Here is a 23,097-nt window from a genome sequence, read left to right as displayed (position 1 = left end):
TGTGTTGTGTACTGAATATTATTTAGGTAAGAGGAATTATAAAAATGCTTTTGCCTTATTATATCTTAGTGTAGAGGTCTTGCTGATGGCTTCAGGTGATATTGAATTTCTGCAGTTTGATTTGATTTAATACCAATATGAGTTTTTAAAAAAATATTTCATTTCATAAAAGTCTAGTAGTAAACCTGTAGTTGCAGTCTGGAAACCCAAAAGTTGATCATTTTGAGTCCTTTCATTGTTCCCACATTGATTTTTTAACAGGTAATTAGTTGCTCTTTAAATGCTAAATGAGATCTTAATCATGTTGCAGCTTCAGGAGATCTTCAGGAAGAAGAATGAAAAGAAAAACAGGAAAGGGGATGCTGAGAAGTCTGCACAGTTGGTAAGGAGGTTCAGCATTCCAGCATTCCTTTTTATGTAAACAAAGTATTTGATATGAATTCAGGAGTTCTAACATTCTTTATTTATGTGGATCGGGACCAATATGCTCACTAACTCCTAGTTCTTCTTACCCTCAGACCACATGAGTACTTACAATGATCTAGTTTTGCACCCAACCATGTGGACAAACCTTTGTCAGTAATCTTATGGGCCTCTGATGAAGCTGGAAAATAAAAAACATCCAACTATACATGCGAATGTATGCAACATCATCCTTGATGTTATGTGTCATATGTGTTCAGGTAGTTGCAAAACTGTTGCTGTAACCTTCCTGTGAGCATCACTGAGAGCATGCTGCCTAGCAGAATCTGGTTTTGAACAAAGTCTCTCTTCATGGAGACAGTCACCGCAACCGTACACAACTTAAATGGGACACACTCTTAAAAGAAAATGACATTTTCAGCATGCAGAGGTGAAGCGCTGCAGCGACCCAACCAGCACCTGCAACTTTGTTTTCCATCAAGCCTACAGGTCCAAAGGGAAGCCAGAGGTTAAAAATAAAAAGCCCCAGAAATGTTATCATGCCATCTTCTTCAATGCTTCCAAACAATAGAGACACCAATGTCAGGTTTAGTCATTGCAAACCATGGCCACCATTCATGTCCCGCTGCTAGCGTTTCACCAAATATAGTTTTTTAGAACCACTCAGTCCAATAAAAGAAAGAAAAGTCGAGGAAATATAAGTATTTTTTTTCTTTCTCACAGTTGCAGTGTCAGTGTTGTTGCAACCTTTACAGATGTGTTGAAAATGGCACATCCGTCTGCTGAGTGTTCCGACGGCCTCTTTCCTCGCATGTACTAACATGTCTTTTGCCTTCTCTCCTCTTCCTCTCTGACTGCATGCTTTGTCCTCCCTTTCTCTTCTTCATGTCTGTCTCTGTATGTTAGAGTATGCAGCTCTATGGATATCAGGTTGCCCCCATGAACAGCGTATGTATCCAAATCCCTTAGTGCCTTTTCTGCTGTTGTTTCGAGTTAACTTAGAGAAACTAGTGAATCAATGAAGAGAGAACGAGCTTATGAGGCCTTTTCTGACAGCTTTGTTTAATGATCTTTTAAAGATAATGATGCATTACAGGGAATGCCAGAACATTGTACTGACAGAAGGTTTAAAGGACCGAAAGTAATGAGTTTGAGTTTGTTCATATAGTGAACCTTGTGATCTCTGCTTACTGAACACTTTGGTAAATATCCTCCCTGTCCACCCGTCTGGATGGAGGAGTGCATTTAATGCCCACTTTTGTTTCCTGACCCGGTCTTTGAAGAACCCTTCACCCCGACCCAGTCCACCTGATACTGCATTGTCAGGAAAATGTCCACAGTCGACCCCATGAAAGGATAGATGGAGAGAAAGAATGAGAGGCAGAGAGGAAGACAGGGTGTCCATCTGTCAGGTCTGCCCAGGGATTGATCGAGGGATGATTCCTGAGTGTGCCTTGAATGGACAGAGGGATGGCAGAGGGGTAGTAATAGATTTAGGGGTCAGGAGAGATGAACTCTTACAAAGAGAGACTGATATAATTTAGAATGACTGGAGGCACTCTAAAGCTCCTAACACAATCACACACTATCCATTTGAGGCTGTTTACAGATGTGTGTGTTAGGTTGTTCATGTCAGAGGCCTAATTGGTTTTTTATGCAAAGCAAGAGGTTTTTTGTTGTTTTCTTTACTGCAGGGAGTGTTGGCTAAAGAGAGAAATCAGCTTCTATTGTCTCAGGGAATGCGAACCGGCCCCATTTACCCCCCTCAGAGAGAAGATTTTTTCATGAACATTAGTGATTATTTAAATGGGAGATGTATTACAGTATGTAACAACATTTCTGATATTTGTAGGAAACACACACACACACACACACACACACTGGGAGTTCTTTCAAAGTTGTGATGGATAGCTGCATTGTCATTGTGAAGTTAAGTCAGAGCAGTGTGGGCTCATGTTAAAATGCTGTGTTCTCCCTGGAGAGACACAAGGTGGGTGGTCAGGAGCGCAGCCCCGTGGCTGCCTGTTATAAAGCAGAGAACACCCCAGCAGAACCAACCTGACCCTAACCAACCTGTCACACTTGACAGCAGTGTGTTCAGCTGCAGGATTATCAGTCAGGTCAGGAAGAAAGAGAGAGATTAATCATAGTGAAGTCATACTGGAATGCAAATGAACCATTAAACCCATTACATGTTTTTTGGGTTTATTTTTTACTCTTTTGGTTCTGACTCACCTTTGAATTCAATACAGGGTTCTCTATTGTCCATCTGTAATGCATCTTAGATCAACTCAAACAGGAAATTGTGTCTAGTACCATGTATTTTATTTAGGATACCGTATTTAGTTGTTGCAGCTATTTAATAACAGTATTTCATCATGATCCAGTTAGCTTAGAGCCAGTGACCCAATATTATAGCACACAGACTAGATGGTGCAGCTTCCCACTGGAGTTTGTACTATTTCTGCTGCATGTTACTGACCCCATACAAGAAGATGTGATAAACAAGAGATGTTCCTCTATTATGGCAATGGATGGAACGTTACTGCTGAACTGGAGGTGAACTGACCCTGGGCCTGCTTGACCACTCCTACAGGTGCTTAAAAAAGACAATCAGGAGTTTGTGGCGAGGAGTTACTGGGACGTTCTGAGGCGAAGCGCCAGTCAAGTCCTCTTTTCAGACCTGGCGGAGGTACACATGTCCATCCTTACATCTCTGTGTTGTCCTTTCGTCGTCCTCCTCAGTTGTGTGTAGTCAGTGTTCAATCTCCCACTTAGTGTTGACGCTCCACACATTAAGAATAACGTAGCGGTATCAATCTAGACCAGAATAACTGTTTACATCTCCTAAGCAATGTCCCATAAAAGTAATTTCTTATTCTGAAATGACAAGAACAAGCTAAATATATTGGTCAATAATAGATTATTTTAAGATCACTTTGATTGCCTCATTTATTCTGAGTTGGTTTGATGCTGATATTCCTGCCTTTCCTTTTCCTCGGTGAAATATATTTAAAAGCTTCTGAAAGGTATTTCTAAGAATAGCTCAGCACCTACCAAACCTTTGAAGTGCCCGTGCCATTGTCTCCTTCACTTATTCCTGATGGACTCATCAGAGTTTATTTCACATACCTGCTTTTTAAAACTGGCGTAGCTGCTTTGACACAGGATTTTTAATTGTAGCTGTAGATGAATGTATACTTATTTTGTCGTCCCACCTCACGCTCGGTGTCCTCATTGAGCTTTTCAGTGTATATCTGGGCCTTGTTATCTGTGTCGTGAGCTTTGATGTTGTGTCATTGTTGGTGCATAACGCATATTGAATAGCATTCATTCAATGACAGCAAGACAATAACAAAAAAATCTGTTTGTTTTTTTTACATGCTGCCATGAATTTCAAACAACAAAGCCTTTGCAACATCTGAGGAATGATTCAGACTAAATCAAGACTGTATTTTGATCTAAGATGGAGTCATAAATAACTTGTATTTCCAAGATTAGCAATCTGTGATGAGATGCAGCTATAGATGGTTGGTCAGTCAGGATGCGAGGCTGCAAACAGATACAGTAACGTACCGAACTTAACATTGGTTACAATATGTTTGAGTCCCGGGGCGCCTTAATATTATTAAAGTAGCTGAATTACAGCCAAGAACCTAGAGGTCATGAAACATGCAAAATAGGCAACTGCCTTATCATCTTCCGAATGAGGTTTTGTTTTCCACAAAGTGACTCTTTACTTTTATTCCAGTGTGCAACTGTTGCAAATAACCCGTCCAGGACGCCTAAAAGGACGCCCAGTGAAACCGCTGGTCACAGTTAATGACAGCTAACAGTGCTAGTTGACTAATGACAGGGTTGGCAATGTGGTGGCAGCGGAAACCCAAGTGGAGCTAATGACAGTGGAGCCTGATGGGACTGACCTTGTATTTACACGGAGCGGCCTTTCATCTGCTGGGATGTCCGACAGACAAAGATTACAAGTGCGAAACGTGAAATATGTAAAAAGAAAGTGTGGCTTATAATAACTCACAGAAGGGGGAGCAGACAAACGCAGTTGCAAAAACAAAGGAATTTAGTCACATTTCTGTGAAGCTCAATGAAGACCCCGGGTAACAAAGACGACACATGTCAAAGAACAAAGTGGGTGTGAAGGGAAGATGTTGGTGAAGCACATTAAAGAAGCCGTTGTGTTTGGAGAAGATGTGTTTACTCAACAGATTAGCCACTATTATGTCCTCCTTGCCTTTGAGGAGAGAATGAGGGACTGACTGACAGGTTGAGAAGCAGGGAGGGAAGGAAGGGAAGCGCAAATCACCTGTGTGTTTGTCAAGCCAAGGAGGTACTGGAGAAAGGACATCAGGAATAAGGGAGTGGAAAGGAGCCATGGGTTGGATAAAGGAAAGAAGATCATAGAGAAGAAGCGCTGTAGATCTGGAGCTGTACATCCCAAATGCTGTCTTCACTTCAACACCTGCCGGCAGTTATTCCGAGCTGTTTACAGCTGCTGTTCTAACTCATTTTTATACAGATTTTTTTTTTTTTTTAAAGGAGCTGATCTCACTGTCCATTCTTCCTGTCAGTCTATTTTAAACTTTATTGCAGTCTTTTAAGAGACAAAGCTTGTCTTTACATTGCAGATGGAGCTCAAATACCAAAGCCTTGCTGCTGCAGTTAACTGCCTCGGCCCATCACATTCCCTTCATCCCTTCAGTCTCGGCCCCCTGTTCACTCTCCTAAAGCTCTGGTAGAGGTTTGGCCTCTTTTAAAAAGCATGTAAAGGGAAAAAAAATCCATCTCCAGTCCAAGCTGGAGACATACATGCCTTCATCTTGTCCAGGTGAGACAGCAGCAAATGCTTCTCACTAGCAGACGTCATCACATCAGCCCCATGCTGGCCTCCCTCCACTGGATGACAAAAGGCTGACAGCGAGGCATCACTCACAGATAGGAAGGGTGAGGAAGACTATTTAGTGTTTACACCAGTAATTACTGTTTCTGCCTCCAGCCTCATGATCAAAGTCTGTTGCAGCTCACACACAGATGGACATACAAACACATGCATGGACCAGGTGTGGCAACCATGACATCATCATGGGGTCGATGAGCCGTTGATCATACTAACGCCACATTCGTCCACGTATTGGCTGGTATTGTTCGAAATTCAAGTAAAGTCCTTTCTGTTATGTGTGAATCTCTTTTTGTTTCATCTTGCAACTTACGTCACACCAACCAGCGCAGCGTCTCTGTCAGACATGTGAATCTGTGTGAACTTAAACATCTTTTTTAAACCTGTCATTTTTGTGATGCTTTTTTTTTTCCTTGTCAACGAATTTTAGGATTTTACTCTCGAGGTAGAACCACGAACGGCATCGTGGTGACGATCGCTGATGATAATGATGCTAATGATGTTGATGGAAATGGCAGAAGTGCTCCTTCTCCTGGCCTAACGTTGGCTGAGTTTTTCATGGAACTGCCTGAAAACACTGTCACCTTTTTCTGAGAGTGAAAACAGACAAAAAAAAGGAAGAAATACGCACGTTAACACACATACAAGATTGATTAAATGTCACTTAGCTGTTGTTTTTAACGTGAATAACGAGAGAAGCATAGTTTTTGCCTAGAAGCAAAGATTTTGAAACTTTGAAAGACCTTTCAGTAGTAGTCCTTCGAGGGCAAAACAAGTAGCTCAAACTTGTGTGAAAATGAGATTTTGGTCTACGTTCGTTGACAGAAAAAGGTGGTACTCGCATTCTATGCATTCTTTTGGCAGGATGTGTTTTGTTTCCGGGCTGCTGTTGATGACGAGGTTCCGTCATTGTAGCACCGCTACAGAAATGCATGAGACACGGCGGCTTTAACGCGTCTGCGTATGGTCGGCGACTTAATCTTGAACCGTATTCACTTCTGTCCGTCTCCTTTGTTCTCCACCCGCTGCTGGTCCTGCTCAACACATCGTCAGCCATATTCAAACCATCCCACCTGCAGCGCACTGAATATTTGCATGACTTTGTTTTTCACTGTGTGCGTGTGTGTGTGCGTGTGTGTGTGTGTGTGTGTGTGCGTGTGCGTGCGTGTGTGAGAGAGTGTGTGTTGCAAGCTCAGCACTTCTTGTATCTCGGTGTGTGTTTTATGTTGCTGCAGCATCACGGTCTTGGCAGCAGCAAAGAGACGGATTCTATTGTGGTCTGAATTAAAACACACTGGGGAAACAAACAAACAAACAAACAAACAGATATTTCTCCACTTAACTATTTTCCTTGTTTCCTTTTTACATGCTGTTAAATTATAATCTTCTGTCTGCATTTGCATGGTTGACCTGAAACCACCTTGCTGCCTGGACTGTTGTTGTTAGTAACAGCCACCTTTTTTGTCTTGGATTATTCTTCTGGTTGTTGCTTTTCATGCCCATGTTCTGCTCACCTCCGGTCCAAAGCTGCTTCCTGCTGGCTCTTTTTGAATATCAACAATGTTACATCCAAATGCTTCTCATTTAACATTACTTGTGGCATGTTGGTTCATCACCATTTCACCCCTTTTTCCCCTCTGATGGTTCGCAGCGAGCTGATGACAGTATCACCATCGACACCACCCTCCTGGTCCACTTCTTTGGGAAAAAGGGAAAGGCTGAACTTACATTTGATGATTTCTACAGGTACAGGAACATATTACTGCAGCTCTACTTGGCTCTTTTCTTATTTACCTGGTTAGTTTTGTGTGAAGTTTCGTCTACACGTGCGTATTTACCCTTAGAACAACCCTGGTAGTTCATAGCTTAGTTTTCCGCTGCAGATGTGGCCACTCAAAACAGGAAGAACTTGTTCATGTTTACTCTTTGTCCCTGCATCTTTTTTTTAGATTTATGGATAACCTCCAGACAGAGGTGTTGGAAATTGAATTTCTAACCTACTCCAAGGGGATGACCACCATCAGCGAAGAAGACTTTGCCAAAATTTTGTTGCGCTTCACCAATGTGGAAAACATCAGCGCCTACCTGGAGAACGTCCGCCACTGTATACCCGATGAGAAGGTAGCTGTGAAAACGTAATGTTACTTGATGCTTTATCATTAGTATTGTTGAATCTCTTGTCCGATGCTGAGGAATTTCATGCTATAATTAGGGGGGGAAAGGATTTCGGGGGTGAGAAGAGCCTCAAATGTAGTTGGAAAATTCCGCCAACGTTGCTCGGAGCTGGATTTTTCATCAATAACGATAAAAATGGTCCAAACAACATCATGAGTTCCTTCATTAAGTTATTCAGATAGGTAGCACAGAAGTCCATTTACTACAGCAAAGAGCAACCACAGTGGAGAATGAAGAGAAGTGTGTGTGGAGGAGCTGCGTTGGTAGTTTGGACGCCTTTTAGAATCAGTTATGTTTTGCTTACATATTCATCATTAGTATTTATGCCTCCACGAATGGTCATGGTGCTTTTCCCTTATTCAGCTCTGATTTTAGGGACACTTTATTACCTGACATGTGTGTTTTGTGACGTTTCAGGGCATCACCTTTGATGAGTTTAGATCCTTCTTCCAGTTTCTCAACAACCTTGAGGACTTTGCCATCGCCATGCAGATGTACAATTTTGCCTCTCGCTCCATTGGCCAAGGTGAGAGTCAAAGTCAGAGGAACCTAATGGTCGTATTTGAGGACTCCCAGCAATGGCTGCAAATTTAAATAACTAACAGGCTTTTCCTGTTGCTGCTCACAGATGAGTTTGCGAGAGCGGTGTACGTGGCCACGGGGCAGCAGCTGACGCGTCACCTTGTTCACACCATATTCAAAATCTTTGATGTTGATCACGATGACCAGCTCTCCTACAAGGAGTTCATTGGAATAATGAAAGACCGCCTGCACAGGGGAGCCAGGGTAAGAAAAGATAATAGCTGGAAAAATATGGAGATTAATCTATGATTCAAACAAACCCTATAGATGTGCTACACATTTCTTCAGAAGGTTTCAGTTTTTTACATTATGACTAATGTAAAGGTAAAATGCATAAGGTATAAATGAAGGATAGATACACACTCACCAGTGTTTATTAGGTCTACCCTGCTGGTAAAAGGTTGGAGCCGCATTTGCCTTCAGAAGTGCCTTAATCCTTCCTAGAAACCTTCAACAAGCTGTTGGAAACATTCCTCAGAGATTTTGGTCCATGTTGACCTGACGGCAGCTGCTGCAGATCTGTCGGCTGCACATCTATGATGCGAATCTCCCGTTGGATTGAGATCTGGTGACCATGGAGACCACTGGAGTACAGGGAACTCATTGTCATGTTCCAGAAACCAGTTTGAGGTGATCAGAGCTTGGTGACATGGTTCACGCCTTGGTTGGTTATTAGAGTTCCTGGTGCCTTTCTACCTCAACAAAGCTTTGTTTCCTCCACACAACTGACTGGATATTTCCTCTTTTTTAGACCATTCTCTGTAAACTTTAGAGATGGTTGTCCGTCACCACCTCAGACCAGCTACTCAGCAACCACGCTACTTCAATGTTACTTAAATCCCCTTTCTTCCCCATTCTGATGCTGGCTTTCAAGAAGTCCACATGCCTAAAAGCACTGAGTTGCTCCCATATGACTGACCGATTAGCTATTTCTGTTAAGAAGCAACTGAACAGGTGGACCTTATAAAGTGGCCGGTGAGTGTATGTGATTAGTGGACTGAGCAAACGCTCATCGTCACTGCCATGGTCGGTTACTGCCCTCTAGTGGTAAAATGTTATACCAGACTACCGTCCAGAGTTCATAATTACAAGCTTAACACTTTGACTCATATATCATAAAAGTACTAACATTCTAAAGTGTATTTTCCATCAAAGAAGGCGTGCCTCTACTGTCTTTAGAATATATTTTATTTCTCTTTCTGTGACACACCCATCCTAATAGTTCTTATATTTCCTTCCCTACCATTAACTATCTCTCTAGGGATATAAATCTATGGAGCGCATCACTTCCTTTAGATCATGCCTGAAGAAAGAGCTGGCAAGCAGGTAAGTGTCATAAAATATCTTAATTTGTTTATCATAATTTAAAGTCTCCGTTTGCGTTACTCATTACCTTTGAAAAAAATGCAGATTGAGTAATGTTGCAGTGGTTCCTTTTACTTCCAGAATGTATCCCAGTATAATTACACCCCTTTGGTCTGTGCTTTCACAGGTAAAGGGCTGATGCTGCACCTCTGTCTACACCTGTGTTAGTCCTGGAGCCAGGCAACACAGACAACAGCTCTGGAGGAAGGAGAAGCAGAACCAGCACAGAAGAAAGGGCAATAAATACAGTTGAAGAAAGACCTTCAGACATCTTAAGCAAAGTTATCTTGGATTTTTATATTGACCTGGATTAACAATGGTACACTTCTCCAGATGATATAAAGCTTACCCCACATTCAATCAGAACAGCTGCCTGGTGATGCAGTTCCCCATAGGCCAGTCATCTTCAGATGATGGCCATAATCTAGTGTGTTCTTTGTAATATTTGACAATAACAGATTGATGTTTCTTCCATTGGGGGACATTTTCAATTCTTCAGTAAAGTTATGTTAGTGGGCATGGTCCAAGAGTTTTACTGAAAACAAACTGGTTTGTATAATTGACTGCTTTTATGTATGTATGGCACCAAACTTTAAAATGTTGATAAAGGTAGGTTAAGGCCTCATACCTATCATGAAGCATATATTATAAAATTATTTTAATGTTTTCTTTGAATTTTGCTGATTTATTATATGTTAACATAACAAATGTAGAAATGCGTTATTTGCTTATTGTTCTCTTGGAGGCATTTATTGCATGAATAAACTATTTGAAGGAATTCCTTATTTAATGCGACTAAAGAGGGAGTTGCTTTGCGCATGCGCAACGCTCATTCTTTGCGAAGATAATTGGCTACAATTAGCAGCTATGACTGCGGCCACATTTATAACTTATTGGGCAGAGGTGCGGGAGTGCGTTTCTATTTCGTAGTTGCTACATTTATATAGAGCACCTTATCGTCTTGTCAAAATATATAGTTTTTAAAGGAGAGGCAAGAAGCTGGGTAAGTTTTTTTATTTAATGGTTTCATTAAATTTCATCAAAATAACCTTTTCGCTCTCGTACTTTCCCCTTAACAACTTAACTGCAGTTCGTGTTTCTAAGATTTAACTCAATTTATGTTATTCTTATTATTAAAAGTTACTGTTGGTAGTGCACCTTCAGGATTTAATGCAGTCAGTATAGTAGAAATATTTGCGTTTGTTGCACGTTTCTCCATACATTTATACATAAAACATAAGCCACAGAGGACTCACAATACGAGAAGAACCAATGCCCACCCTATCTAAGCGGAACCATAGTTTTAGTCATTTTTACCTGTAGGAACATGATACAAGAAGGACCATGCTGTATAAATTAATTTCAAAAGCGCTCATTTTGCTGTAAAATAAATTGCACCTTCTGTATTATTGTTTTCATTTTAAAAACATCGTTTCTCAAATAAGTAGTATTACTATTATCCATTAAGACAACTAAAATATGTAATATGCTGCTGGCATCCGAGTTCACAGCTTTTGCAAAGCATTGTGGGTATTTTACGAGCCAGTCGTAACAACTTAAAGGACACCAGTAAAAAGTAAAAAAAAGAAAAAATACACAAGTAGTTTATTCGTTGTGCTAGATGTGCACTATATAGCCGGTTGGTTTTGCGTGTCAATACTTATAACCATGAGTGAGAGTTGTTGTACTGACAACCAGTACCCGGTTCCGCGCATGTTGACGTTAAGACTATACTTTCAGGGATCATTTCTATAGTTTGTGACTTGAGAAATGAGTTTCTAAAGTGTTTGGTCTCGCTATCCACGATGAAGAGTCGTGATGTTCTCTTCTGAGCGTGAAGAGGGCAGAGATTAATGATTCGATTCATAGGATCTCTGTCGTTGATGAACGTTCTAATCTCCTCCGGGAGAGTGGAGGGAGAGAGCATGATCAGAGTGGTAGCTATATATGTCTAATAACAATTGATGAGAGCTGCTAATCGATTATCAGTTAACTCTGGTGGCTGATAAACGTTTCTTTATGTGATTTTATAACGTAACAAACTCAGATTGTCGTAGATACTTTAGATGTAAAGGAGTCTCTTGTTCTTTACAGTTATTAATAAACATCACGAATATGTTCTCTTGTCTTGCTGCGATACGTTGTGTTAAAGGGAATAAACTACTGAATGACATTAATATACGATTTAAGTATTACCTATGAAATCTGTATTGTGTTTTTTTTAAAGCGGAAGTGTCATGAAGCAACCGTCCTCTAAACAGGAAACTACGTAAGACGTAAAACTGCTGTTGACGTAATACGCCAATAAGTTGACCAAGCGCCTCGAACGCGAAGGCTGTAGCTAAAATTATCTGTCTCTTTACCACTGGTAATGACAGCATTTGTATTCTTTAAGGGCTGTATTATCTATTTTCCGACATTTTAGGATATGTCAGCTGACTTCGTAACATAGGTATAAATCCACTTTTGTGAGGGCAACAAACCCGAGTCGTCAGACAACCAGCTAACGGGCGTTAGCAACACAGACCTCCACGCCGTGTGCGGTTTATTCTCACTTTCCCTTCCATTTTTGTTTTGGTTTCTGCTGGGCCTTTACGCACTTACATCGATCAGCGTGTGCGTCTTCGAGAGAGGATGAACTGGCTTTTCCCCCTGTCTAAAGGCTCGGGACCCCCACCCCTGAACAGCCTACAGCAACAAAGACAGAGGCAAATAGAGTCGCTCAAAGTTGCACATCCAAGGTAAAATGAACAGCCGCTGGTCACTTGAACCAGACCCAAATACAAATGCTTTATATTCTCCCACTAATGTATCGATTTATTGACTTGCATCATGTGCGCACGGTGATTGCTGTACTCGGTTGGTGTTTACCCGAGTAGCATAGACAGTTGACTCCAAAAACGTACATCATGTATTTATGTTTGACATTTTGACAATTCTGTTGTATGAGTTGCTACTATTTGACCAGAATACCATACTATGAATTTAATATCTCCTTGACCTGCCGGTGTTTTAATAGCACTTCCTGATTGCTAGCTGGGCGTTAGCTGATCAGCTAATCCTAATTTAGGTCATCGTGTGGCACGCTACGGTGTAACATTTTTATTTTTGAAGTTTATAAGTGTAAATTTGGGCTGGCTTGTATTATAGAGTGAATATTCCCACTAATCCCACAACAACAACGCGTGTCGTCTTCGGAAGACTCCGCTAATTACATGCGCAGATTAAAGTATTAGCCTTTGTTTACTAAAATGGAATCTGCTGTGGATAAGATTTCCCACAGTGAGGAGACGATGTAAACCGTTTAATTCATTGACAGGAAAACACTTGGTGTTGGGGTGGTTATACACACCTGTGGCCTCACCTGCACAACTGGACAATTTTATTCAGATGGCAAATTCTTTGTTCTGTTAACGACAAATGACCAGTAAAGAGGTTTCATTGGCAGGTTACCTGCAGCGAGAGTACCAGCAATTCTCTTTAATATGAGACTTTTTTTAGTATTAAAGAAACAATAATCACAATGGGATCTTTTTTTTATGTATGAAAGACTGTTCTGCTTTACATTATCTATTTCCCACCCCCAAAATGTTCTCTCTGCCCAAAGCATAAGTTGTATTTCATTTTTCTTAACAGCCTTGCAGAGATTCAAAAGGATGTTGAGTACAGAATACCGTTCACGGTCAACAATTCCACCATCAGTGTCAACATGTGAGTACATCAGCACGAAGCACATGACCCACCGTGACTGCAGTCACACTAATGCGTTTTGTAACTTCACAGTGGGCAAATTAATGAATCATGTGGTATCTGTGACTCTGAGTTTGCTCTCCTTTTGTATATATGACATGCATATGTACTAAAAACAAAATAACCATTTAATAAAGTTAAGTGGTACTTCTGTTTTTCTATTTACCTACTGTGTTTTGGTTGTTTTCACAGCATTTGAACGATTAAACAAATCTTAGGATTCCTGAAATTAACTAAATCTGCTTTATCTTTAATCTAGCCTGCTGCCCCCTCAGTTCCCCCAAGAGAAGCCGGTGGTTAGTGTTTACCCCCCTGTTGGTCATCATTTAGTTGACAGCAACAACGGTACCATGATCTCGAGTCCCCTCGTCAGTAATGTAAGTTAAGTTCTGTGCTCATGGTTCTAATCATTTATTGGTTTCTATAAGGGAGATTGAGATTGTTTGGAGCCCACCAGTGTTAAATTTATTGGACATGATTTGGGGAAAAAAACACATTCTCGCTCAGGATCTTTATTTTACCTTAGCTTAGATGCTGATTGTGACATTATTTTTAAATGCCTGTTGTAACTGTGAGTATGTTGATATTTTTTTTATGAGCCCTGTGAAACCATGTAATACATCCATATTTAATACACTGTTTGTTTTTTTCCTGCAAGCTGTCTGTGCGTCCCACAAGGGAGAAGTGCGCCTGTATATCCAGTATACATTAAGTGGTGTGATTGTGTGTATGTCCTAGTTTGGGATGCACTCAGATCTGGGAAAAGTCATCCAGAGTCTGCTTGATGAGTTCTGGAAGAGTCCTCCAGTTTTGATGTCCAGTGGCCTTTCTGGGTTTCAGTAGTGAGTCTTTTCTTACAGTCCTGGTAGCTGTTTCATGTCAATATATCTTCTTAAAAAAAGATAAAAATATTAAGTGTGTGCCTGAGGTGGTGTGTGTATGTATATATATATGTGTGTGCATGTGTCTTTATAAACTGTATTTTTGAGTTGTAAATTATGTGTTCTTACTGAAATTATTTATTTATTATCCTCTATTTTTCGACAGTTTGTACAAATCGGGCATCAATCCGTACCCTACGCAGGCTTTCCACTATGGCCCTCGCCATATGGGTCCCAGTCACACACAACCCACAGGCCCAGCACCCATGACACACCCAGTGGCTGAAAATGCTCAGGGACCTCCTCGGGTCCCAGCTCCATATGGACTGATCTCAGATCTGCCACTGCCAGTTCCTACTGGAGACTCGCAGGTACATTAAAGATGAAACTGGGATGTTGCAGGAGCTGATCTCCACATTGAAGCGGGCTCTGTGTTTGCCAGTACAGGTTGATGTTGAATCTGAATGAGACAATGGTGTCTGTTTCAGGCAGGACTTAATGGACATTTGTACAAGATGCCTGAGATCCCCGAGTCCTTTCCTGAGCTCTCAGAAATGAAGTAAAATCATCTTTACTGAAGACATTTTAAGGAATTGACCTTCAATGCCACGATTATGACATTTTTTCACTTCTTTCACATGTTGTGCTCCATGAACTCCAGCCTGATGCAGCTGTCAAACCTTTCTGAAAATGAAGACGTGTTATTGGAATTATTTGTCACTTTGCCGCAACTCAAACAGGTCACCAGCGATAAAGAGGAGCTGATCACAAATATAGTGGAAATGGCAAGTAAGTCCCATTTCTGCATCTGGTATTAAGGTACATGAAGTTGGGAACCATATTGAGCTTTTTGTTGACTTGTTTATTGTCTCGTTTGCAGAAAAAAACCTTCAGGTGGAGCCTCAGCTGGAAGGGAAAAGACAAGAAATGCTGTACAAGGTACGGTGTGGATGTTGGACTCACACAGACACGCAGCCAATATTCCTGCTCGTCATTGTGTTTGTTTTCATCACAGTTTGAACAGCTGACCCAGATGAAGTCGACCTTTGAGACGAGGCTACAGAGGCAGCATGAGCTCAGCGAGGTAAGCGGCGCGTCAGGTCAGGTGAGGGAAGTCCCAGCTGCGCGTTCTCGGTTCTTAAATGCGTGTTCTCTGCTAGAGCTGCAGTCTCAGCGCCCTACAGGCCCGCTTAAAAGTCGCAGCCCACCAGGCTGAGGAAGAGTCGGAGGAAATGGCCGAAAGCTTCCTGGAGGGGCGCACGGACATCGACGAGTTTTTGACGAGTTTCATGGAGAAGAGAACGGTGAGGAACCCGAGTTTCGCCGACAGCAAGGAGATTTGAAGGGGAGCGCGTCGCGTAGTGACGTATTTTGTTATGTTCCGCAGCTTTGCCACAGCAGAAGAGCCAAAGAGGAGAAGCTGCAACAGTCTATCATCACTCTTGGACAGTTTCCTACAAGTCATTAGAACATAAGGTAGAGCACACTGTACAAGTACAATGTTTGCTAAACTGTCGCCTTTATTATAAAATGATATTTCTCTGCACTGTAATGAGCTGTTGTTTTGTTATATTTAGTTCTCAGGTGTGTTGCCAGCTACAAAGGAGCACATTCAGTCAACAATGGATCGCTTTCAGGAATGTGAATGAATGGATGATCAAAAAAAAAAACTACCCTGCGTCTCCAGAACTGGGCTGAAAGGATGAGTAACTATTAAGTTACCCAATCTGGAGTGACATCAGCCCCACTCATATCATTAAGAATCAGTCAGGGGTGTGTAAAAACATGCAACCTTACAGTATTTAAATGGATAAACACCTACACTAATGGGAGTGTTTGACACAATTGGTGGAGGTGAAGTGTTTCAGTTGGTGTCCTCATAGTTACACTTTAACGCAGCGAGCAGGCAGATGTCTGGAATCCTTCAGTCGCTATCGTCAGTGTCTGTATTTGTGTACCAGCGCTGTCAGGCTCATTTTAGTTGTATCAGAAAGGTCTCGTTCGTGAGAGTTGGATCAGATTACATTATTTTGGAAAGAACCAGGGAGTCCAAATCTAGGTAATAGCTACAGGAAATAGAAGAGAGCAGCATCATCCTGGGACATTTACTCTGATGGACATTGGTGGGTTTTTCAGTTATGTTCTACACATTACATTATAGTTCCATGTAATGTATTCATTAGTAAACTGACAATAGAACTCAGTTTTGAGAGTAACTAGGAAACTGGATTCACTGGATTTTAATGCCAGAACAAATGATTATGATTGTATAATTGAACAATACAAACCATGAAACTGGTTTCAAAACTTTAAATGCCCAGTGTGCAGGACCTGCAGAAAGAGAATGTCAGGTTTCATCATCTTCAGATAAGAGACACATTTCAAAAGACCATTTTCATCTTCAAACGTGCATTTTTGGCAGACACCATTTGAAAATAGGGCAAGGTGCGGTTTGCTGATGTCAAACTGCAGCCTCCTCAAGAGAAGCTGCTCACTGGACCTTTAATACTTTCTACACAAATTGATTTATTTTGTGTGCACATAAACATACTGAGCATTGTTTTATAACCTGGCTGTTTTCTGACACCGTTTGATCTTGAAATTTAGACGAGTCTCAGAAAAGTGGGATATTGTTGGAATTATTTTGGGTTAAATGCTGCAGTAAAGTTGACAGCATTGGATACTGTATTTAAATGTTAATAATAGGCTATATTATAATCAAAAGACTCAGACACCTTTTATTTTATGTTATTTAATTTGTTAGAAGAATAAAGCATTTAGAATAACTTGTTTGTGTTCTTCTTTTGCACCCCATTTAAACCTTAATAATGTGTTTTTTCTTTTCCAGTTTAACTCAGTAGAACCCACACACCATTTTTACTGGTAAAAGCTGTTACAGTGCAATCACCTCCAAGATGATGTTAGCATTTGATCTTTTTGAACAACCACATATAGATTTACATGGTCATATTGGGTTCCAGAAACTGCATATTGAGATAACTGAATATAATTTTTTAGAACAAAAGTTGTTTTATTCTGAACTTAAAAAATATAAATTAGAAGCTTTCTGGTGACTGGAAAAGAAATGATCTTTGCAGTAGGCGTAATGCCACAGACAGTACTCGCTCCTCGACAGTAGATGGCGGTATTTCCGCGCAGAGCAGCGCTGATGGAGGAAACGAAGAAGACGAACCAGCGGGTAAGGAAATGATTTTCTACCCTCTTCAAAATTAAAAATAAAATCGCTCCACAGTCATAATGGACCTAGTTTGTCTAGATGTGAAAATCGTTTGAGTTTTAACGTTTGATAAAGTGCTAACCGTGTCAGTTTCGGATGCTGGGCTATTGTTGCCGGCAGTTGATAAAACTAAGTGGCCTATTTGTGCTCCATGTTCACATTGTGCCAACTATTCCTAAAGCTGAATGGCCGCCTCCGGTTTTCTGTACGATCGTTGCTTTAAGGTTAAAGCCTTTCTGTTGTCGTTCCAGAAACATGTCACAACAGATGGGAGACAGCCATCGTAGATTCTTGCAGACTATGATGGGCTGTGCTGTGGTGACCGGACGCGAGGCAGACGCCCTCTACCGGTTCTGCTGCGAAGTGCACAACAGTGAGTCGCTGCAAATCTGACCTAAACTTTTAACCTAGACCGAAAAATTAAGTTTGAGACATCACTAACAAAATGTAGGCTCGGAGAAGCTTTATGAGTGTATGTTCTACGGGTTAATAAATGCATCTTATAGTCACTTCAGAACACATTAATGTGCCTAAACACAGTGGACAAATTGATGCATTCATGACAAGTTCTACCCTTTGGCATGAGCATTTTAGTAATGCATTATCCTCTTTTCTGCAGCACAGCATGTCCCACACAAACTGGATGATTTCATTAAAACTATTAACTCAAAGCTGCAGCCTCTGTTCATGGAAATAAGAAAAGGAATGTCTGAAGACAGTGGTGAACAGTGCTACGCCTTGGTTAGTGAGCTTCTAATCTGAAGGAGATCAGTAAATATTACCCAGCAGCATGTGTGTGGGAGCTAATTCCTTAGATTGTGTTTATCCAACCGTGTATTGAAGGTACAGAGTCATAACCACAGCTGTTGCTGGTCTGCGGAGGACTTTTTGACCTTACATTTCTTGCGCAGCCTCTTTGGAAGTCATTATGAAAAACAGTTTTAAGATATGGAAGATAAATTGAGTGTGACTTTTACTAAAAGCACAGTTGACATTGCCCTTAATCCTCTTCAGATAAACACATCCCAGAGTGATATCACCAGGATGTCTTCAGATTATGCTGACAATGAGCTGGAGCTCTTCAGGAAAACAGTGAGTTACCTTGAAGAACATCTAACAGAACCAGAATTTCTTCTGTGTCATGTTCTTTTTTTTGCCAAAGACAGCGGATCACAATTAATTTCTGCTATTTTGATTCAGATTGAGCTGGTCGTTGGCTCTGAAAGTGGGAAGATCTCCTCTACTGACGTTCTTAACAGTGCCGACTCGCTGACCACAAAAAAAATGAAAAAGAGTGAGACTGAGCAGCTGTTGAACAGACTTGTGCACGACAAATGGCTGAATGAGGTAGAAACAGATGGTTTATTATTAATAATCTATGTGCTGATATCCTGACTTTTTTCGTGCTTCAGCACTAATCAGTGATGAGGGTTTCTGTGCTCTGGAGAGTTCCCGGCCCTTTTGTTACCAGCCTTAAAGTGTTTAAACTGCTTTTAACTGTGACCCTTCTCTTTGCTGCCGTAATGCTTTAATTGTTTTGTTTAGAACCAAGGTGAATACACACTCTCCACCCGATGCATCTTAGAGATGGACCAGTACATCCACACCATGTATGAGGACCAGGTGAAAAAATGTCAGATCTGCCACCACATCGCTTTTCAGGTAGCACTTTTGTGTCTTTCCATCACATTTTATGTTTGGTAATTCCTTTTACCTTTGGAACTTCTAATAAGGCAAAGTAACACCGCACACTGGGTGGGAAGAGCACTCTGTTACAACCCTGGCTCAAAGGAGAGAGGACACTGGGCATTCTGAAAACCTGATGTTTATTTAGCTAAATAGCCGTTTGACCAATGGACCTTTTATCATGTGAAACCACGCTCTGAGGTTTGCGCTGTGTTGGATGGCCAACTGATTCCAGGTTTTACAGGAGAACTACAGGAGAAGCCGACAGGTCAACATGGCCACAACTGGGACAACACACCTTTTATTTAAAGTCATGTATTTTCTTTAGTTGTCCTGCAAGTTTCTACCTGTTGACACCTTGTCTCTTATCACAGCCGTTTTACATATTTTGTTTTCTTTTGTGATTCTCCATCATTCTCATTGGTGTGTAATGTTTTATTTTTCTCTCTAGTGCCAAATTTGTGATAATCCAGCGTGTGGCATTAAGATCCATAATCCATGTGTGGCCAGAGTCTTTAAAGAGAAAACAGAGCCGAAGTGTCCAACCTGCGGTGACTTTTGGCCTCATGAAATCCCCTGTAAGTATAAAAGGCTTGTTTGGAGTAATTTATGATATTGGAACAAAAACTGATGTAACCTTTATTAACAGTTAAATAAATAAGTCAGTTGGATGATGTTCTTTTGACCACTGTGGGGCGCTGCAACACTATGAAAGTTTAGATTTCCTGCTTCTTATACATTACACACACATACACACACACACTCGCATAAATGAGCGATTGATCAAGTAGTGAAAAAGCTGTCTTATTTTTAGTCATTTTATGAACATAACATTGCAGGTGTGTTTGTTAAAATAGAGTTTAACCAGTCATTCTTTCCAGTTCAGGCTTTTAACCTTTACTGGGGTTGTTTTCTAACCTGTGTAATTATTTTTAATTGCAGAATTGAGGCGATTTCATTCTCCATCCAAAAGGAGGAGGACTTCAGCATCAAAGATTTTGTGTTTTTGACACATTAATCGATGATAACATATAATTCATGAGAATATGTTGCCTTGAGTTTTCTTAATTTAATCTCCTTTACACATATCGAAACCAACTCTTGTGTTTGTTCATTTTTTTGTACACGTGGAACTAAACGAAATGCAGAATTGTAAATATACGACACATTTGCATTTGTGTGTGTGCTTGTGTGTTTTCAACCCCAACACAACACCTTCTTCCTTGCTGTCCCAGCAGAAACCGAGACCTCACAGAGGCTCCAGAGATCTGCTGCTTTTCCCCACAAAGTTCTCAACATCTTGTTACTTTTCAAACCTGTATTGTCAAATATTACTGGCAAGTTTTCACCTCTGCAGTCTCGATTCCCTGAATGTGGGCTTTGAGAAGCACACGTCAAAGAAAAAAGAATGAAAGACAAAACTGATTTCACTGGAGAGGAGGAGGGTTGGATCATCTACGTTACATTATGTTGGCCTCAGAAGAGCCCTTTTCCATTATCTTCAAGGTGACAATGTGCGTAATTGCTTTTCTAAACCACGGATAGAAAAAGGCATATATGAGCGGGTTCAAGCAAGAATTGAAATATAACACCCAAGACACAATGGCCCAGGACGAGGCGCTGTTGGAGATGTCCTGTCCTGCCAGGGAGGGGTAGTAATACGGGCAGAAGCTCATCAGAAACACTAGTATGACAATACCCAGCGTCCTCGCTGCTTTTCTCTCCGATTTCTTGGCAGTGACTCTAACTCTCCCCGCCGGGACGACCGCGTTACGAGAACGCAGCGCCCGAGCCTGAGACACTGCAACGATGAAAACTCGGCCATATAAGATGAAGATTACTGAGCAGGGGCCGATGAACGTGAAGACCAGGTCGATGGTCCCAGAGACATAGTCAATCACCACCAAGCACTCTCCCTGGCAGGAGTTGTGTTTGTCCGGCTCCCCGAGGTGGCTCTTCAGGATCAGCCCGTTGTAGAGCAGAGAACAGGCCCAACACAGACAAACACACACCTCCATCCTGCCCCTGGTGATGAGGGCAGAGTAGTGCAGAGGAAAACAAATGGCTATATGCCGGTCGATGGATATGAGCACCATATTGCCCACAGAGGCTGAGGTGAGGGTGAAGCCCACGATGTATGAAAGGGCGCATATGAGATCGCCCAGGAGCCAGCAGCTTTCTATGAAGCGTATCATCTCCACTGGCATCACCAGCAGCCCGACGAGGAGGTCGGACGTGGCCAAGGAGAGCAGGAGGAGATGGGTTGGTTCATGAAGCTGCTTGAAGTGGGAGATGGAGATGATGACCAGCAGGTTGAGGGTTACAGTCAGCGTGGCGATGCAGGAGAGCAGCGCGTACAAGAGGACAGCCTCGGAGCGAGGGCGTGTTGAACCCCTGCAGGAGGAATTTGCCAGCTCGGGGTAGCAGAGCTCCACCCTCGGCAGGTCGTCCATCATCTGAGACTAGAGCCTGAAGCCACCCAGCTGCAGCAGCCCTCTGCTATACGAGACGCCAGGCAGCTCTTCCTCACTTGTGGGGCTGTTATTATATTCCTTTATTCTTTCTGTCGTCTACCCACCCTTGTTTATTCCACCCCTCCTTTCGTGTTAGATGATGCAACACAGTGACTCCCCAAACTCTCAAGCTCATTTGGGCCTTAAAACAACAGGGGATAGTGATTAAAAAACAACAAAAAATAACAGATAAACACTTGTTAGGATCAAGTGTGTCATCTGTCCATGTACTGCTGGCCCAGACTCTTATTACAGAACACGTGCCCACAAACGGTGTCGTTTCTGTCATCGTGAACTGAGAGTCCAGAACCAAAGTGTCGGTAGTGATTGGACTGAGATTTTATAAAGAAAAAAAAATCGAGGACACCACAAGGTTCTTGGGCCTGTGCTGTTTACCTTCTCCACACTGTGTACGTTACCAGGAGGCCCAAATATTTGATTGAGATGCTCGTAGCTGATCCAGGCACAGGTTCATTCTCCATAACTAACAAGACAGGTTTTAATGGTTCAGGTCCAAAATGCAGGACAAACTTGTGGTTAATTCATACACTTTGATTTTGGATTTGAAATCCAGAAATGCACAAACAATCTTGGACACAAACCATCCTACCTCTGCAAACTGAACCATATTTACTCATAAATTTAATACAGCTTTAATTGTTGGTATGTTTAGACAGTAGACACAACAAACCGGCACCGGGCTGGAAAAGATAGAGTTTAAACATGGGCTCATAGGTGGAACCAATCACAGATAGAGTGAGTTAGAGTTACGTTTTAAAATAAAACAAGAAATGCAGAAGGGACAAGAAAACATGCACACTAAAAAACACAGGAAGACACATATATACATACATAAATAGGTTTCTGCCAAGAAGAACGGGCTAAAATTCAGTAGGTCTGATCCACAGCTACAGGAAGTGCCTGGCTGAGGGGAGAGCATTAATTTAGAATTAGTTATTAATTCTGGTTGACTCCTCTCTTAATTAATCATCATTATTTTAGGCACATTAGTGCTTGAGATGACAATTGCATCATAATTCAGAGATAAATTAGAGCAGTTAGCCAGGAAATTCCAAACGTATCATTTATAATAATAATTTAATAAAGTCATTTTCTAATTGTGTGTTTTAACTGTCTCATTCAAAATGATTAAATTGCTGATTGAAGTCTTATGGTTTAATTTCATACTTGGTGGTACCAGTGGGAGGTGGATGGGGTTGCATCAGCTGCTGATGTTCTTGTTAACACCTTTAACTGGAAGCCAGTGGTGAGTTAACTGTATTATTGTTATTACTGGGTGTGAAACCGGTCCCTGAGAAGCTTTCTGTGTATGCTTGTTTTTCTTATGTTGCTGCTAATATATCACCTGAGGAATTGTTCAGTTTGGGTTCCAAACATGCATCCAAAACATGCAATCTTATAGTCTGTTGTTGGTGTTATAGTTCTAAATAGTTGTGGGGGTTTTTGTTATTTAAAAAGGCAAAGTGGGATGTCTGTCACAAATTGGAAACATTTCTTATTTATTCCAGTAAGTACATCATGGCACAAATTATTGACCTTAAATGTTACATGAAA

The 23,097-nt window shown here is 41.3% G+C and overlaps 4 protein-coding genes, 1 long non-coding RNA gene and 1 other non-coding gene across 10 annotated transcripts in view; 5 read left to right on the top strand and 1 right to left on the bottom strand.

The window, feature by feature from the left end:
• The window catches only part of micu3a (mitochondrial calcium uptake family, member 3a), a 16,899-nt gene extending 6,667 nt beyond the window's left edge, over window positions 1–10,232 (top strand). For 2 of the 4 annotated variants that reach the window (XM_057037072.1, XM_057037075.1), the window contains exons 7-16: window positions 311–382; window positions 1,330–1,371; window positions 3,020–3,115; window positions 5,763–5,777; window positions 6,984–7,078; window positions 7,282–7,453; window positions 7,925–8,033; window positions 8,136–8,293; window positions 9,351–9,415; window positions 9,582–10,232. In XM_057037072.1, the coding sequence (XP_056893052.1) occupies window positions 311–382; window positions 1,330–1,371; window positions 3,020–3,115; window positions 5,763–5,777; window positions 6,984–7,078; window positions 7,282–7,453; window positions 7,925–8,033; window positions 8,136–8,293; window positions 9,351–9,415; window positions 9,582–9,585 (828 nt within the window). In that variant the 3' untranslated portion in view covers window positions 9,586–10,232. The remainder of the gene's footprint in view (window positions 1–310; window positions 383–1,329; window positions 1,372–3,019; window positions 3,116–5,762; window positions 5,778–6,983; window positions 7,079–7,281; window positions 7,454–7,924; window positions 8,034–8,135; window positions 8,294–9,350; window positions 9,416–9,581) is intronic. The other 2 variants (XM_057037073.1, XM_057037074.1) reach the window with 2 other exon arrangements.
• LOC130528101 (uncharacterized) lies at window positions 8,300–9,263 on the top strand. Its single transcript, XR_008951211.1, has 2 exons — window positions 8,300–8,719; window positions 8,841–9,263. It is a non-coding gene; the product is annotated as an uncharacterized LOC130528101 (long non-coding RNA).
• An 86-nt stretch (window positions 10,233–10,318) lies between the features above and the next one.
• Window positions 10,319–16,871, top strand: vps37a (VPS37A subunit of ESCRT-I). 2 transcript variants are annotated; one of them, XM_057037078.1, is made up of 13 exons: window positions 10,319–10,457; window positions 12,068–12,195; window positions 13,091–13,165; window positions 13,464–13,581; window positions 13,943–14,046; window positions 14,252–14,456; window positions 14,574–14,644; window positions 14,747–14,874; window positions 14,966–15,024; window positions 15,101–15,169; window positions 15,246–15,389; window positions 15,473–15,561; window positions 15,663–16,871. In XM_057037078.1, exons 2-12 carry the CDS (start codon window positions 12,089–12,091, stop codon window positions 15,551–15,553), a joined length of 1,161 nt encoding a protein of 386 aa, XP_056893058.1. In that variant the 5' UTR covers window positions 10,319–10,457; window positions 12,068–12,088; the 3' UTR covers window positions 15,554–15,561; window positions 15,663–16,871. The 2 variants fall into 2 exon arrangements, with proteins under 2 accessions (XP_056893058.1, XP_056893059.1); XM_057037079.1 differs by lacking the exon at window positions 10,319–10,457 and adding an exon at window positions 11,742–11,822.
• LOC130528102 (small nucleolar RNA U3) lies at window positions 11,179–11,393 on the top strand. Its single transcript, XR_008951212.1, has one exon. It is a non-coding gene; the product is annotated as a small nucleolar RNA U3 (small nucleolar RNA).
• Window positions 16,872–17,003: 132 nt separating the features above from the next.
• On the top strand, window positions 17,004–20,183 carry nsmce1 (NSE1 homolog, SMC5-SMC6 complex component). The gene is made up of 8 exons (XM_057037081.1): window positions 17,004–17,284; window positions 17,575–17,696; window positions 17,943–18,064; window positions 18,338–18,415; window positions 18,524–18,670; window positions 18,869–18,985; window positions 19,461–19,587; window positions 19,952–20,183. Coding segments are annotated over exons 2-8 (711 nt in total). The 5' UTR covers window positions 17,004–17,284; window positions 17,575–17,578; the 3' UTR covers window positions 19,954–20,183.
• Window positions 20,006–22,281, bottom strand: LOC130528099 (trace amine-associated receptor 13c-like). The gene has a single exon (XM_057037080.1). It carries the CDS (start codon window positions 21,463–21,465, stop codon window positions 20,470–20,472), a length of 996 nt encoding a protein of 331 aa, XP_056893060.1. The 5' UTR covers window positions 21,466–22,281; the 3' UTR covers window positions 20,006–20,469.
• Between the last annotated feature and the right edge of the window lie 816 nt (window positions 22,282–23,097).

The sequence above is a fragment of the Takifugu flavidus genome, chromosome 6 (assembly GCF_003711565.1).
Source record: "Takifugu flavidus isolate HTHZ2018 chromosome 6, ASM371156v2, whole genome shotgun sequence".
In the NCBI taxonomy this organism is placed as follows: domain Eukaryota; kingdom Metazoa; phylum Chordata; class Actinopteri; order Tetraodontiformes; family Tetraodontidae; genus Takifugu; species Takifugu flavidus.
This window is presented reverse-complemented; position numbering and strand designations above follow the sequence as displayed.

Bases quoted from the DNA above. Each gene is read 5' to 3' on its own strand.
- vps37a (XM_057037078.1), top strand. From the start codon at position 12,089: ATGAACTGGCTTTTCCCCCTGTCTAAAGGCTCGGGACCCCCACCCCTG. The intron at 13,582-13,942 runs GTAAGTTAAGTT...TGTATGTCCTAG, and splicing joins CGAGTCCCCTCGTCAGTAAT to TTTGGGATGCACTCAGATCT. The intron at 14,645-14,746 runs GTAAAATCATCT...CATGAACTCCAG, and splicing joins CCTGAGCTCTCAGAAATGAA to CCTGATGCAGCTGTCAAACC.
- nsmce1 (XM_057037081.1), top strand. From the start codon at position 17,579: ATGTCACAACAGATGGGAGACAGCCATCGTAGATTCTTGCAGACTATG. The intron at 17,697-17,942 runs GTGAGTCGCTGC...TCTTTTCTGCAG, and splicing joins CTGCTGCGAAGTGCACAACA to CACAGCATGTCCCACACAAA. The intron at 18,986-19,460 runs GTAGCACTTTTG...TTTTCTCTCTAG, and splicing joins GCCACCACATCGCTTTTCAG to TGCCAAATTTGTGATAATCC.
- LOC130528099 (XM_057037080.1), bottom strand. From the start codon at position 21,465: ATGATGGACGACCTGCCGAGGGTGGAGCTCTGCTACCCCGAGCTGGCA.